Here is a 15,592-nt window from a genome sequence, read left to right on the forward strand (position 1 = left end):
CATTTGAGGGAGAGACTGTTCAGGGAGTTGAAGGACTGCTGATCTCAATGTTGCCATTACAGTATCAGAACAATGTGGGTGTTAAAGTCAAACGCCTTCTTTCAGTGGCTCATGGTGTATGCCCACGCGATCAGCCTTATCCGCATTGAAATTGAGCAAACATTTCTCCAATCATACCTATTATTATAAAGAAGAATAGAAGATGGGAAAGCTCAGACCTGCATCGCAATGCAAACAAATCTTACGTAGGTCAGGGAGTGTTTGTTTTTGTTTTGGGGTTTTTTTTGTTTTTGTTTTTGTTTTTGTTTTTGTTTTTGTTGTTGTTGTTGTTGTTTGTTTTTTTTTTTTTGCTGCTGATGTGTTTAGTTTTCACTCCATTTTAGAATTTACCATCATCACGCCTTCGGTATCTTTATTAGCCATGAGAGTCCTAAAAGACTATGTACATATACTATCATGCACAAAATACATACACACATACAAACATACAGTACAGTTACACACACATATACATACATACATACATACTACATACATGCATCACTACATATGCTGCTTTCTTTGAGGACTTCTTTACACTTTCTTGAAGCATTTACCATCTAATGTTGGCCATAGTTAAAGGGGATGTTTAGTTATTGATCAGTGGGAATCAGTGGGAATGCTGGGGGATGATTGTTCCAATGCTTGTGGGATTCATTTAAGAGTACATTATATATATCTATTGTTGTGTGAAAATTATTTGTTTCAGAACAGTCTCATATTCAAGTAATGTGCAGTTTAATGCCCTGTCACTGTATAGGCATGCTAACCTGGAAACATTAAACTGCACATTGCTTCATTCTGAAGCAAATAATTTTCACACAACAATAGATATATAATGTACTCTTAAGTGACTACCACAGGAATTGGAACAATCATCACCCAGCATTCCCACTGATTCCCACTGATCAGTTACTAGCCATCCCCTTTCAGCTTCATACAATGATACAGCAGCAGAGATTTTCAAAAATCAGCAAGTATATTTCTCCCACCTGTTGGGGTAAGGCATTCAGGCAGTCCCCCTATATTTTCACATTTTACTTGCCCGACGATCCCAGTTTTAGTTGCCCCCCTGCTAGCAGACAAGTGTGCTCATGGCACCGTGTACAAATGCCTTCAGTGTGAATGATGCAATGCGGCACTGCACAGTCTCAGTTATGTGCCAATCATTTCCTTTATACCAGTCACTGAGCATTATTAATAGCTGTGCTCAAATTTTGATGTGTGTTTTCCCGGCAGTTCCCATCAGTGCCGTAGCAGCCAAGTCACTGTCCACCGACGCCCCCGACACGCCGCAGAGGTCAACGATCTTGGGCACTATCTTCTCTCCCGTGTACCAGTTCTTTGGCGGTAAGAATGCAAACTCCTCTCATCCTCCTTGGCTCCATTTCAGAGAAAGTTGCTATGGGAACAACTCTTGCTGCAGTGGCAAGTGTCATGGTTTCACGACTGGAATCCTGCTTCCTGATTGGCTGTTGCCATGAGCATTTGCTAGCTGAACCAGAATTGCTCGTTTAACCTAACATCTAATATGAAATGCGAACCACGACTTGGGCAAGTCCTAGTATTACAGGCATGTACTGATGAGCTGGTATGACCCAGTGGTCGAGATCAAGGACTCTTGATCTGCAGGTCTCGGGTTCAAGTCTCGTGACATCAGCGGTGGTGGTTCCAGGCTAGTCCTCTGGAGTGGAATTAGGACTGAAACTCCACTTAGTGCTCAGCTCAACTTCACTGAATAAAATTCTGTCATTTCCATGATGAAGTTGTATAGATTTAGTGTGTGATAAGTTACATTAAAAGATGATTTTGTTGTTTCACATGCAAGATTGTCAAATAGGATGTCATGTTGATTTTAGATTGATTTGTGAAGAACCAGCCTCAACCAATTTTAGCCATTGTGCTTCCAGTCACCCTCACAAAATCCTCTATGTACGTGTTTTTGTTTTGCTTTTTACAGTGTGGACATGATTAAGATTGAAACTGATGCACTGCTTGATAAGGAGCTGTTTCCACATATTGTTTTTTAATGCATGTGGAGGTGATGGTCAGTTGTGATGTACATGTCACTTTGTGTCGTGGTAGGATCCCAAGCGGAGAACAAGGAGAACCTGACGGCCGTTCCTGAAAATCTGGACATGGACGCGGTCAAGCTGGACAAGGGGAACATGTGCACCGAGCTGAACACGGCAATCCCAACGACATCGGCTGCTGAGGACGTCAGCCACACCATGACGACGGCGATACCGGCAGACGTGCACGGATGCGTGCCGATGACGTGTCTGGCGGAGGAGGAGGAATACGAGCGGGAGAAGCAAGAGTTGTATCGAGGTGAGCAAGCGTGAAATTCTCAAACACCTCCTTCTGTGCCTCCACTCCTGTACAGTGTACTTCGGTTATAAGAAACACGGTTGCAGCAAAATTCTCATATTTTCATAGATTTATAATATTGATAAATTCACCTGTAAAGAAATTTCCTTATAATGAAAGAAATCTGCCGATTCCTAAGGACTTTGTTACAACGGGAGTCACCTGTACCTGGACGATGCAAGTCTGTTGATCAACTGGCTCTGGATGAAATATCTAAACTAAACTAAACTAGGAGCACATTCTCATATGTGACTCTGCATCACAAAACCACCAAAAAGTCACCTGGTGTGGAATTCTAGCTAGGGGCAGGAGCTGAAAATCAAACTCTAAGCTCTAGAATGACATATAACTCAATACGAGTGGACTTTCCTAACCCATCTAGGCAATGGAAAGATATTACACCCTCTGGAAAAGTGTCTGCTAAGGAAGGGGTCTTTGGAGTTAAGGGTCTATTCGAGTGCTTAATCTCACCCAGCTGTGCACAATGCATTGAATGGGACAAAACAAGATTTGAACTGTATAGCAAGCACTATGAAGAGATTATCAGATTAAACTGAAATTTTGCACACTCATTTGGAGCTTTTTATACATGACTAGATACCAACTTTCAGTGCCATGCTATTATCATTTTAAGACTTACGAGTGTTGAAAGTGAAGAAAATGTGAAGGATTTTAAGAAATAAAAAGTCCATAAGCTTTGTTGACTTATTTGATCAGACAAACCAGGTAAAGGTGTATTAGAAAAACTGCAGCAAAAGACAATTTCTTATATGTTAAAGTTATCCTAAACTTTAGAAATATGTAGAAAGAGAATCGCTCTTCCAGAAAATATGAAAAACTAAAAATTTACTAGGTTACCCATTTGACTGATTTTAAGTCCTCACATGAGGTCGGGTTGTGTGACTTAATGTATATTTTGTGATGCACAGTCACATATGTATGTCTGTGATGTTATCTCTGGTATCATTTATGATGTCATTATTTGATGAACCGAATGTATTTGGTATGCATCAGACTGTACATTGCCAACACTTGGAAGGAGTGTGTTTTTGTTCCTTAAATAGTAGGATACAATAGCCATTGTTCTCCATCTCACCCCCTGATTTCCTTCCTGTGTTTGTGTGCTCGTTTGCCCGTTTTGTCTGTTTGGATAACTCTTTTATTTGTTAAAAAATGTATTACGTGTGAAGCGTACAACTTGACTTTGGCCGCATATGTCAACGCCAATGTGGCCAGCCACAGATTTCCTGGCTTGATATTAATCATGTCTTCATTCTCAATGATTCTCTGTGTTGTGTAATTTGTCAAGCTGTCTTATGTTTAAATTCATTCCGCAAATTGTGGGAAGAAAACCAGCCACCAGAGTAGACACACGTTGGGAAGAAATTTAGATGCGGGCTTTGAAATTTACATGCAGTCGAACTTGCAGGGGATTAGACACTTCCATGCTGTCGCTTGATTTGGCACACTTTGGAAACGTGTTATATGAAAACTAAAATGTTCCTGACTTCAGGATATCCTTGGACACTGAAATGCAGACTAGAGGAAGTCGTATAGTTTAAAATTTGTTTCTTGTTTACAGACATGAAATCGCTGGGGTCTGTCATTTAACCAGTTAAATATGGTGATTGGTTCCACGTAGTAGTACAGAGACTGGCAAAGACACACCCAGTAAAATCTGTCCCATGACTGTGAAGAGAAGTCAGTTTATTTCTCAGCATTTTTCTCTAGCATATCAATCCGTATTGCAGCCACCACCTTTCTTAAGATTAAGATGTTGAAGTCAGTAATGATTGACCATGTGTCAAGAGAGAAAGTTGAAGCTGCGGTGAGGCGACAAGCATTTGCGTCAACCAATTATGCTTTGCTTACGCAGACAAGTACATTGAAGTTACGTTTCCGTATTTCCTTCTTCTTCTTTTTTTCTGCCACAACCTTCTTGGGTATTTTAAAAAATCAATTCACTCAACATCCTCTTCAGAGTGTAGTAGGTCATCCTAACACTGGTCTTGAAAATGTCTAATGAGAAGGATCCTGTTTTTGCAGTAGTCTTGACTTGTTTGTGTCACTCTAAAGTGACTCACAGATGTCTGAAATCAAGTCGCCATCCACAAATTTGCTTCTGGAGTTTGCAGTGATAGTGAATGTTCAAGGATACTGATATTTCATTTAACCAAGAAGTTAGACAACAGAGAAAAAAACCAGTACACACAGTTAATGAGCATCTTACACCCTTATGCCTCTTTGACGCTAGTGTTAAGAATATGATTTATTTTCAAAATGATAATCTCCAATGTAGACACAAGGGAAACTTTGAAATCTATGAATATTTTCTTTGAGGTGACATTTGCCATGTTCTATCAAGAGTGATTGGCCATCACACATCGTAGGAAGTCCAGTCATAATGCCCGATTTTTATTCTGTGTAATGGACAGGAAATATGTGATTTTGTAATTTCTGATCATAGATGTAAAACCCTGCTTGACTGCGGCATGATGGTGTCTGCTTAGGAATATCTGAATTCACTGATGATTTGTTTTTACTTCCAGTTCGTGGAGAAAAGGTGTTCATACAAAATGATGTGTCTGCTTGTTTACCTAGTCATCAGAGAAAACATAAATGTGCTTTGTGAATACAATGGCACCTAAGGTGATAGTTGCTACAATTGTAAGAGTGTAAACCTACACAAATACTTGCATAGGATACATGATGTTAAAAATCTATGGATGTGTGTGCAGTGCACCAAAAGCTTACCTGTATGCGTTACATGCCTTACGTAAAGTGAGACAAATTGGTGTATGATTATGGATTATTTGAAATTCTCACAAAATTTCCTGTACTTTGTTTGTTACAAGATGCCAACCACAATGACTGGACACCATGCCAGATGCAGTACCCAACCTACGAACCCATCGAGCCAGACTTCAGCATAGAAGATGAGTGGGAAACATTTGATCCGTAAGTGTGTGCTCTCTCTTCCTGTGATTTGCAAGATTTTTGTATTAGGATTTTCTGTATTTGTTTTGTTTTGTTGTTGTTGTTGTTGTTGTTGTTTTTTTTTTTTTAAATACATGATTAGTATGAATAGCATCACTCTGCCCGGAATATGATATTGCTCTGATGTTTCTATGAGGCATTAACGAACTGCATCTAACAGAACACATGTTGCATTACTCCAGGGGGAATATAACATTATACCTATTCAATCCTCTGTGTGTATGCACATGCCAGGCCACAAACACACAAAACACACACAACATAACACAACACATACAAAAGGAGGAGGGGGAGAGAATATTAGCCATAATATGAAGTTAGACACACCCACTCAGGTGCAACAAAGCATTAGTCCCACGTGAAGGCCATTGTGATGCAATAGGGATTATGATGCTTGCGTAATCCCTACTCATCTCGAGTTAGCTTGAGAACACTTGTGCTGATCATTGAGTGAGTGAAGCACGCCGGTTGATGTGCTGATGAAACCAAGAAAATACAGTAAGGGTTGATATGGGATGATTTTGTTTGCTGCGGATTGCTTTTTTGTCCTGCTGACTGCACATGATCAAAACAAGAATGGAACTCAAGGCTACCCCATCATCCAAAGGGCTACTGACAAAGACATGACTATTTTTCTTCTTTTGCAGAGCATTGTTATGACAACATGAGCATAAATTTAAAAGTAGAAACTCCAGAAACAAATGCACTACAGGGTCATGTTGGTTCCCTGCAAGAAAGTTGCTATTGCCATGCTATTTCATTGGCCTTCTAGCTCTAAGCTAACCATCATCAGCATACTTGTTTAAAACTCTTGGTGTGCACCCTTTCTTTCTCTCGCAGCTACTACTTCATCAAGCAACTCCCTCCACTCACGGACGAGCAGAAGAACCGCATCCCCGTCCTCCCGTTGAAGACGAGGCGGTCACCGGAATACTCCTTGGTCTTAGACCTGGTGAGAAGCTGGTCTAGTCCATGACTTTAGCTTGCATGTCTGATAATAATAATAAAAAAAAAACACTCACATTACCTAACAGATTGTAAATGGATAGATTGAAAGATAGATATATGATGAATAGATACGGAAGTAGGTAGAATTATGATGGGTATATTTCATTATCAATAAGCAGGTCAATAGAAAAGTAAAAGATAGATATCTTTGAGTAGTATGAGTATTGATAAGTAGGTCTACAGAAAGGGTCAAAGATAGACAGAAAAATAGATAGATTAATAGATAAATTGGTAAACAGATAGATAAGTAGATGAATACATGGATGAATAGGTCAATAGACAGGTAATATAAGTAAATATATACCTTGTAGTTAAATAGATAGGTAAAGAGAATGAAAGATAAAAAGGTAGAAGGATAGTGAGATAGATAGACTAGGTAGATGGGCAGATGAATAAATAGATGAGTAGAAAGACCCTTGCAAAAAAAGATAAGTAGATACGCTATACATGACAGGTCAGGTAGATGTCTGAGCACAGGTAGATAGATCAAAGATTAGATAGATATTGCAACTCAGTTGTCAGTGAATGATTACCGATAATGAATAAATGCATAAATCAGCAGATTAATGGCGTCCTCCTTTTCTCATTTCTCCTGTCCATATAGGATGAGACTCTAGTGCACTGCAGCTTAGCGGAGATGGAGAACTGCACGATGTCATTTCCTGTCTACTTCCAGGAAAACGAGTATCAGGTCAGAGGTCAACCTGTTATTGAATATGCATGTTTGTTCGTCATGAATATTCATAACCTTTATGTCGTCACATATGGTGAATGGATATTTATTGTGAGGGGATGGGCTGACAAGATTGCTGACCTTTGTGTGAGAACACTGGATCAGGTGCACATTGGCCCCTGTAGAAGACTTAAGCGTGTGCCGATTAGTGGTGGAATGGTGGTTTGTGTGTGTGTGTTTTAACCCTAGCATAATGCCACTGGAGGAAGAATTCATGGTATCTAGTCAAATGTGCCAACATTGGACACAGTTAACGCATACATACATCAGGAGGATGTGATGCTTCTATTTGAAGATACCAGTATGTAATCTCCCCAAAATATGTTGAGAGATATTTTCTGTATCATCAGTTGTTTTAGTAAGATTCAATGTAAGTCCTTGCATTTTACTTTGTGGTTACAAAGAAAGGACCTTGATGAGAAATAGTCATGTTTGGTCACATGGTTCAGAAATAAGATGCGTTATTGTCCCCGCCGAACGAGTTCGAGCAGGGGACTATGAAATGGGCTCTGTACGTGTGTGTGTCCGTGTGTCCGTCTGTCCGTCCGTCCGTCTGTCTGTCTGTGCGTCCGTGTGTGATCAAAATGTTCAATTTGCTACTTCTCTGTCATTTATGAGCCAATTTTGATTCTGTTTGCTTTATATGATAGCACTACATGGGAGCTTTGAAACATCTACACAGAATTTCAGTCGTGACCTTTGACCTTGACCTTTGACCTATATTGTACATTTTGCTTCAAAATGCTACTTCTTCGCCATTTCTAACCTGATTTCGATTCCGTTTGCTTTATGTGATGGCACTAGGTGAGGGCTTCAAAACTTCTACACAGAATTTTGACCTTTGACTTCTTTGACCTTTGACCTTGATTTTTGACCTATATTGTACATTGGCTACAAAATGCTACTCCTTCGCCATTTCTAACCCAATTTCGATTCCGTTTGCTTTATGTGATGGCACTAGGTGAGGGCTTCAAAACTTCTACACAGAATTTTGACTTTGACTTCTTGGACCTTTGACCTTGATTTTTGACCTATATTGTACATTTTGCTACAAAATGCTACTCCTTCGCCATTTCTAACCCGATTTCGATTCCGTGTGCTTTATGTGATGTTACTAGGTGAGGGCTTCAAAACTTCTACACAGAATTTTGACCTTTGACTTCTTTGACCTTTGACCTTGATTTTTGACCTATATTGTACATTGGCTACAAAATGCTACTCCTTCGCCATTTCTAACCCGATTTCGATTCCGTTTGCTTTATGTGATGGCACTAGGTGAGGGCTTCAAAACTTCTACACAGAATTTTGACTTTGACTTCTTGGACCTTTGTCCTTGATTTTTGACCTATATTGTACATTTTGCTACAAAATGCTACTCCTTCGCCATTTCTAACCCGATTTTGATTCCGTGTGCTTTATGTGATGTTACTAGGTGAGGGCTTCAAAACTTCTACACAGAATTTTGACCTTTGACCTTGATTTTTGACCTGCCTTGTACATTTTGCTACAAAATGCTACTCCTTTGCCATTTCTAACCCAATTTCATTTCCGTTTGCTTTATGTGATGGCACTACAGTCTGTAGGTGAGGGCTTCAAAACTTCTACACAGAATTTTGACCCTGGACTTCTTTGACCTTTGACCTCGATTTTTGACCTATATTGTACATTGGCTACAAAATGCTCCTCCTTTGCCATTTCTAACCCGATTTTGATTCCGTTTTCTTAATGTGATGGCACTAGGTGAGGGCTTCAAAACTTCTACACAGAATTTTGGCCTTTGACTTCTTTGACCTTTGACCTTGATTTTTTACCTATATTGTAAATTGGCTACAAAATGCTACTCCTTCGCCATTTCTATCAAAACCCGATTTCGATTCCGTTTGCTTTTTGTGATGGCACTAGGTGAGGGCTTCAAAACTTCTACACAGAATTTTGACCTTTGACTTCTTTGACCTTTGACCTTGATTTTTTACCGATATTGTACATTTTGCTACTAAATGCTACTTCCGGCGGGGACATATTTTACGCACCGCGTAATTTCTACTTTTCCTTGTTCTCAATGACATTGCATAATATAATCTCTTACGCTTTGCGAATGTGAATGTGTGATGGCTAACATTGGCAAAAGTAGAATTTGTCATGGATTTCCATACTAATGCATTCATTAGAGCCATCCAGGTATTGCTGTAAGAATGTTCTGTCTCTCCTCAAACTCTAGTTGTTGTCTCTTAGGGACATTTGGTCATAAAGCGGTTTACAAAAAAAAACAAAAAAACAAAATAAATCTCTGTCATCAGTAAATTAGGTTACCCAAATTGCTGTTCTGTGCATGACTGGGTCACAACATCATTTTGCTAGCAGTTGTACTTGACAGGTCAAATCAAACAAAACTGAATAATCACTGTAGTAAGGATACTCGTGACTTCAAGCCGTTATGCTTTGCTACTGTGTTGTGCTGCTGTTTCTCACCGACGATTGTCACTGACTTTCTCGTCCCCTCCCAGGTGTACGTGAGGACGCGACCGTTCTTTCGTGACTTCCTGGAGCGTATGTCTAAGATCTTTGAGATCATACTCTTCACGGCCTCCAAGAGAGTGTATGCAGACAAGCTTCTCAATCTGCTGGACCCAGAGAAGAAACTCGTGAGGTTGGTAATAGATCCCAAAACAATGCCAGAAAGAACTGCTATCATGAATGAAACGATAACAAGAGATGGTACGACTGTTACTGTTCAAGAAGAATGCCAACAATGTAACCTATAGACCATGATGTCTGGAGGAATTATATGATAGTTATAAGGTAGTATATTCTGTGATCAGGTGACTGTGAAAGAGTTACTCCTGTTTGGAAGGTGAGAGGTTGCATCCAAACTTTTGAGCAATGAGCGTAATACATGTATGGTACTTCGTTACTTTTACAGTTATTTCTGCTCAACAGACACAAAGGAATGATAGAAGTTGGTCTCTGCACAAGTGATTGAAATTGACATGCAATTTTTCCAATTGCTTTAGCCTCAAGGGCTTTTACTTTAATATAATCTATGAAATAATCAAATTGCATCATGCTCAACAAAACTACTCTGTGCAGAATGTAGCATTGCACCTTTGGAATAATTAATGCATGAAGAGTGTGTGAGCTTTCGAGGGAAAAGAAAGGAAAGAATTAAAAACAAAAAGAGAAGTAGATTTCATGGCCCCTCATCCCCCTTGCGATTCTTTCCTGGCAGGCATCGCTTGTTCCGGGAGCATTGCATCTGCGTTCAGGGCAACTACATCAAGGACCTCAACATCCTGGGCCGAGATCTGACCAAGACTGTCATCATTGACAACTCACCCCAGGCCTTTGGGTATCAGGTGAGCTGCTGTCACTTGGTAGAAGAGGAGTTATGTTTGTCCGTGTGTCTGTCTGTTTTAGATTCTCGCTATCGCATATAGATGTAATTACTGCAGTGGCGGCAGCACTATCTAATTTCCACGCTAATGTGTTGACGAGGCTATGCTGGTGCACAGCGAGAGCTCTATTTAGTCATACACAAAAAGCTTCAAGCAGTATCTCTTCCTCCAAACTACCTTAGATAGATTCTTTCAGCAATTATTTTGTGTTAGGAAAAGAAATATCAACTTAAGTTCTGAACCTGCATTTTTGTTGTATAGTGACAGTGTTTTAGTCGTGATAAAAAGGAAAAAATTAGGTGCTATTTCTGTATATATGCTCTGAGCGTGCCTGCTGCACCGTAACTTTGCATTACTGGAAGTGTTCAAGTAAAGACCAAAAATGTGACCCAGCTTGACTTCCATGTGTTGCACATGGGTGCCTAAGATCACCTCATTCACCTGCACATTGCGTACGGCCAGTGTACAGATCCCCGACCGCTAGTAACAAAATGCTTACATTTTTGTGCGATAAGAGAATTGAAGCCTATCTTAACCCAGAATGCGTGACAAAGTTTATAACTCCCTTGTAAGAGACATGTCACCTTTTTTTTTTCACTCACAGTCAACCTCCCCTATGTCAAATCCCAAGGGATCAGAGAAAATCCTTTGATTCAGAGTGAATTTTGACTTCCATGTTAGATTAAACGCATGTTTTTATCCATCCGGGTATAATTCTCTTTAGACCTTACCAAATTTCTGACTAATGTGAGGTCAATTTAGGAGAGGATGACTGTATTTCAGTGTGGAGCTGCTCCAAGAAATGCCTTTTTTCCTGATTTTGTTTTATCATGTGGAGAAAAAAAAAATGTGATTCTCCCTGTGTATTACAGTTTCTACCCTCTCTCAGAGCACAATGTCCAAAGGGCATTGTAAAGAGTGATAAACATTGTATGTTCTATGTAAATACATTTATGGTCTGATCATGCACGAAGTATGATAGCAGATTTGCACAGAGGCAGCAGTCATGATCTTAATGAATTTCATGAGTACATTCCCTTCTTTAGTTACCCGGATGACTTATCAGGGCAATTACCCCCCAAGGGCAATTACCCCCTGGCTAAATACTGGTTTGTGGTAAAGTTAGATTAAAGATTAGGGTTAGGGTTAGATTTACGGATGGGAGTTTGGGTTGGGGTTAGGATTAGAGCCAGGGGAAGGGTCCGGGTTATTGCCCTAGACCTTCGGATGAAGCTCATATTTTGCTGAAGTCTTGCATGATCATGTCATACCCGAGATATGTGATTGCCATTTCAACAGCAACACTGATCAATTCAATAATACTTCCTTGTCAGAAGACGGCTTGAACACTACACGATTCTTATAAAGCCCCTAGTCATGAAACTCGTCAGTGTAAAACATGAACGTGATTACAGAGGAGAGCAGGTAACAAGCTATAAAGCACCCTGGCATACCTCCAAACTCTACTCTTTGAGTGAAGCATGTTGGTACTGTCACAAAATAAGATTTGAATACATTCGCAAACACATCATTTAGAAATTAATAATGTTTTGTTTAAAATTGTACATTTTTTGCTTCTTTCTTTTGTGCATTGTCTTGGCACAGAGGGATTTCTTAGGTACAGCAGAAGAATTTTCCATGAAAAAAAAAGTTGTGTTTTGTAGATTCAGTACTAGTAAGATTAATCTTTGATTTCCGCTTTGACTGATCCTCAGCTGGAGAATGGCATTCCGATTGAGAGTTGGTTTGCGGACGACAATGATTCAGAGCTCATCAAACTCGTTCCGTTCTTGGAGAGCCTCGTCACCATGGTAAGCAACAGTACAAATGTGTCCCCCAAGTTTCCCAAAAGTTAACTTCAGAATGTTGACCCAAATTAGTTGCAGTCAATCTGAGTCAGTCTTCGGCGAGAAAATTTGCTCAGGCCGAAGAGTGTTTTCCCTTTACTGCAACAAATGCTGTATAAGCTGAATATTTCGTGAGGTTTTTCCCACCTTTTATTAGGACCTCTTTGTTTGGAGATGTGGAGAAGAATCAAGGTGGGACACGCCTTTTATTTTGACCACTTTGTTTTACTTTGTTTTTTTATATCTTGGCCTTTTCAAAACCGATTTTCATTAAATACACTTTGAATTCCTCTTAGAATTTTATGCTCTTAAATATTTCAGAAGTGGTTTCTAATCATCTCATAAAAAGTTAAAATTTGAATCCCCCATCTCAACCAAAGTTATACCATCCCTTTAACCTGTCATTCAGGCTAAAAGTTCTCCCCGAACACATTAATGCCTATGACTTGCAATCAAATTTAGTGGTTATAATGATAAAAGTGCTGTTAATATCCCACTTGATACTCCAAGTGGGGTAATAGTGTCTACAGTTCGCAGTATGCTTCATTCTCAACTCGCGCATTTGATTCATGGTGTATCCGCCCTTTCACACATTTTAAACAAGATTCACGTTAGCACAAGTGAAACTAGAAGTATGTATGTACTGAAGCAGACTGGTATGAGTCTACTACGTGTTTGAGGTTAAGTGGGAAATGCCCTGGGGAATTTCTTTTTTATGTTCTTGTCATTGACAAAGAGATGCTCTCTGCATGTTGAGAAATTTCGAAGAGAACTATGAGAGTTTTTGTGGATTGTTTCACTTTGACTAAAAAAGACATGGGCAAAGTGTTTTCCCTTGATGCGGGAAGAAAATGTATGTAAGTGAGAGCCAATGTTTTCCCTTTCGTCTTTCTTATTGCGTGCAGAAAGAGGATGTGCGGCCCCATGTGAAAGAAAAGTTCCGTCTCCACGAACTGTTACCTCCAGACTAATCATCGGATGGATTCCGGTTCTTCTCCCCGTGTCCCTTCCCCCGTCAAGGAAAAAAAAACAACAAACAGAGCAGATAAAGTGTTACAGACTTGTATAAAAAGTGTATTTTTGTGAGCTAGAAAGAGAAGAGAAAAAAAAAAATTCAGAGATATTTCTATGAATGAAAGGCAACAATTTTTAACTATCATGTACAAACTTATGCGTACAGTGAGTGCATTGCAGAAAATCTTGTACAGGCATTGTAAATTACCGGAGAATTTTGACATGTGTAAATATATTGTACATAAATCTACCCCTAGTTTTCCCTTCCGTATTGAAGAGAAGCAAATGGCTGCCAAGAGTAAGGTTGTTGTTTTGTTTTTTTAATTTATTTACTAGGCTCTCACAGATTTGTGGTTTGTTCTAACGTGCTCTTCTAAAAATTCCATTTCCAGGGTTATTTCATCGCCAGTCTCTGAAAATGACACAACTTACATTTTTGTTGTAATGATCGTTCATACCATCCTTTTATCTGTGGTGATTATGGCAAACTTTCTCGTTTGGAGTGTTTTTTTTTTTTTTTGTTTTTTTTTTAATATCTTTTAGGAAGAATTCTATTAGAGAAATATACTGTTCCAATGTAGTCTAAACTATCGTATCACAGGAGTATTACATAAGCTTGGTACATATCTGTTTGATTTTATCATGGTAATGTTTAAATTTCATTTGGGAACACTATTTATCGCCAGTAGCGGAATCAATTCACTGCATTCCACATCTTTCTGCCGTAGATGTTTATGGTAATCTGCATTTATATCGATTTTGATTTTTTTTTTACCCCTTGAATGTAAATGGTATTGTATTCTGCACAATTTTAGGATTTTAACTCAAAAAAAAAAAGAAAGAAAGAAGAAAAAGTATCATTTGTACGTGGTGAAGTGTGATGGTCGTTCAGACATGTTTCACAAGGTTTTACAAAATTGTTGCCATTGAAGAAAGTATGCTGTATTTCACAGTGTTTAGAACAGTCTTTTTCGAAATACCATTTTATTCTGCTCCCAAGTCTATTGATTCTTTTTTAACTTGGAGTATAAAAAACCCTGGTGATTCTTCATCTTTAACACATTTTTTAGAAGTTATTAAAAAAGATATTAGTGTCATATCAGAGTTTTTTAATCTAAATTATTTGCAGGTTTATTGATACACCTTACCCCTGCATTCAAAAACTTCCTGTAACATCCTTCATTGATAAAGTAGAGCTCTTGCAGATATGAGTGAATGCATATTTGTAACATTGGTGTCAAACCTCAAGAAACTTCTCTCTGCACAGAAAAAAAAAAAATGCCTTTGTAGGCATTGCTTGCTTGCTTTGTAGCGATGAACGCCAAAGACACATTTTTCTTTTTTTTTTATCAAATCCTCAAATCCTTTTTCAAGAAATGGCAAAAATAGGTTACACCTTTTTGATCATGCACAATCTTGTATACTCTACACTTCATTGCTCAGCAGAATGATATAAGTTCACAGACTTGCCAAAGATTATGTGTACTATCAATTGTTAATTACAAACAAACATGGGTTCAGATATGTGGGACTATTACCTTTCATGCTTGTGTGGGGGAAAACTTTCGAAAGTTTCATGAAACCTCTGTCATGAACGCATGTCGGTGTGTTCATTAGGAAATAGCAGAGTTAGAAATGTTTGTTTTGGTTTTTCCCAAAACTATACTTGCTTGCTAAGTTTAACAAACATTTATTACATTCTGATGATTGCTGCTTCTCCTAGGTTTGATTGAATCCATGTTCTCATGTGTTAGGTCCATAGTAATGTGCTTTATTTTTTTCTTTTAATGTGCCCTGACAGTCATTCCAAGAAGATGTCATGACATTATTACATGATCTTTAGTGAGGGTAATAAGTTTTGTTTCTTGTTGCATTTCCACATGATCAAGAATACACAAACATTGATATGATGACGGACCGTTACAGCAAACTTTTGCAGTTTCTCTTCAAGTGATATTTGTGGTTGTTTGGTAATAAACTGAAAGTATGATTATGATGATTTAGAAAATGTGCTATGTTGGAGATATCCATTTGATGAATGTTATTGTAGTAGTGCCAAATGTGTATGAAAATCATTAGGAATCTAAGTTGACACAGATACAGAACTGTTTTTAAAGATTTGTTCTTCTTTTAATTCTTTCACCATCTAAAGATTAACAAACGTAATCTTTCATGAGCCATTTTGGAATGAT

At 38.7% G+C, this 15,592-nt stretch overlaps 1 protein-coding gene across 1 annotated transcript in view; it reads left to right on the top strand.

Moving 5' to 3' along the window:
* Nucleotides 1-13,921, top strand: part of LOC140237395 (CTD small phosphatase-like protein 2-B) — a 61,749-nt gene extending 47,828 nt beyond the window's left edge. The window contains exons 5-13 of the mRNA XM_072317316.1: nt 1,279-1,389; nt 2,125-2,370; nt 5,265-5,367; nt 6,247-6,358; nt 7,019-7,105; nt 9,652-9,794; nt 10,374-10,500; nt 12,255-12,350; nt 13,292-13,921. Of these exons, the coding sequence (XP_072173417.1) occupies nt 1,279-1,389; nt 2,125-2,370; nt 5,265-5,367; nt 6,247-6,358; nt 7,019-7,105; nt 9,652-9,794; nt 10,374-10,500; nt 12,255-12,350; nt 13,292-13,357 (1,091 nt within the window). The 3' untranslated portion in view covers nt 13,358-13,921. The remainder of the gene's footprint in view (nt 1-1,278; nt 1,390-2,124; nt 2,371-5,264; nt 5,368-6,246; nt 6,359-7,018; nt 7,106-9,651; nt 9,795-10,373; nt 10,501-12,254; nt 12,351-13,291) is intronic.
* The last annotated feature ends 1,671 nt before the right edge of the window (nt 13,922-15,592 follow it).

Source organism: Diadema setosum, chromosome 14 (genome assembly GCF_964275005.1).
Source record: "Diadema setosum chromosome 14, eeDiaSeto1, whole genome shotgun sequence".
NCBI classification, from domain to species: domain Eukaryota; kingdom Metazoa; phylum Echinodermata; class Echinoidea; order Diadematoida; family Diadematidae; genus Diadema; species Diadema setosum.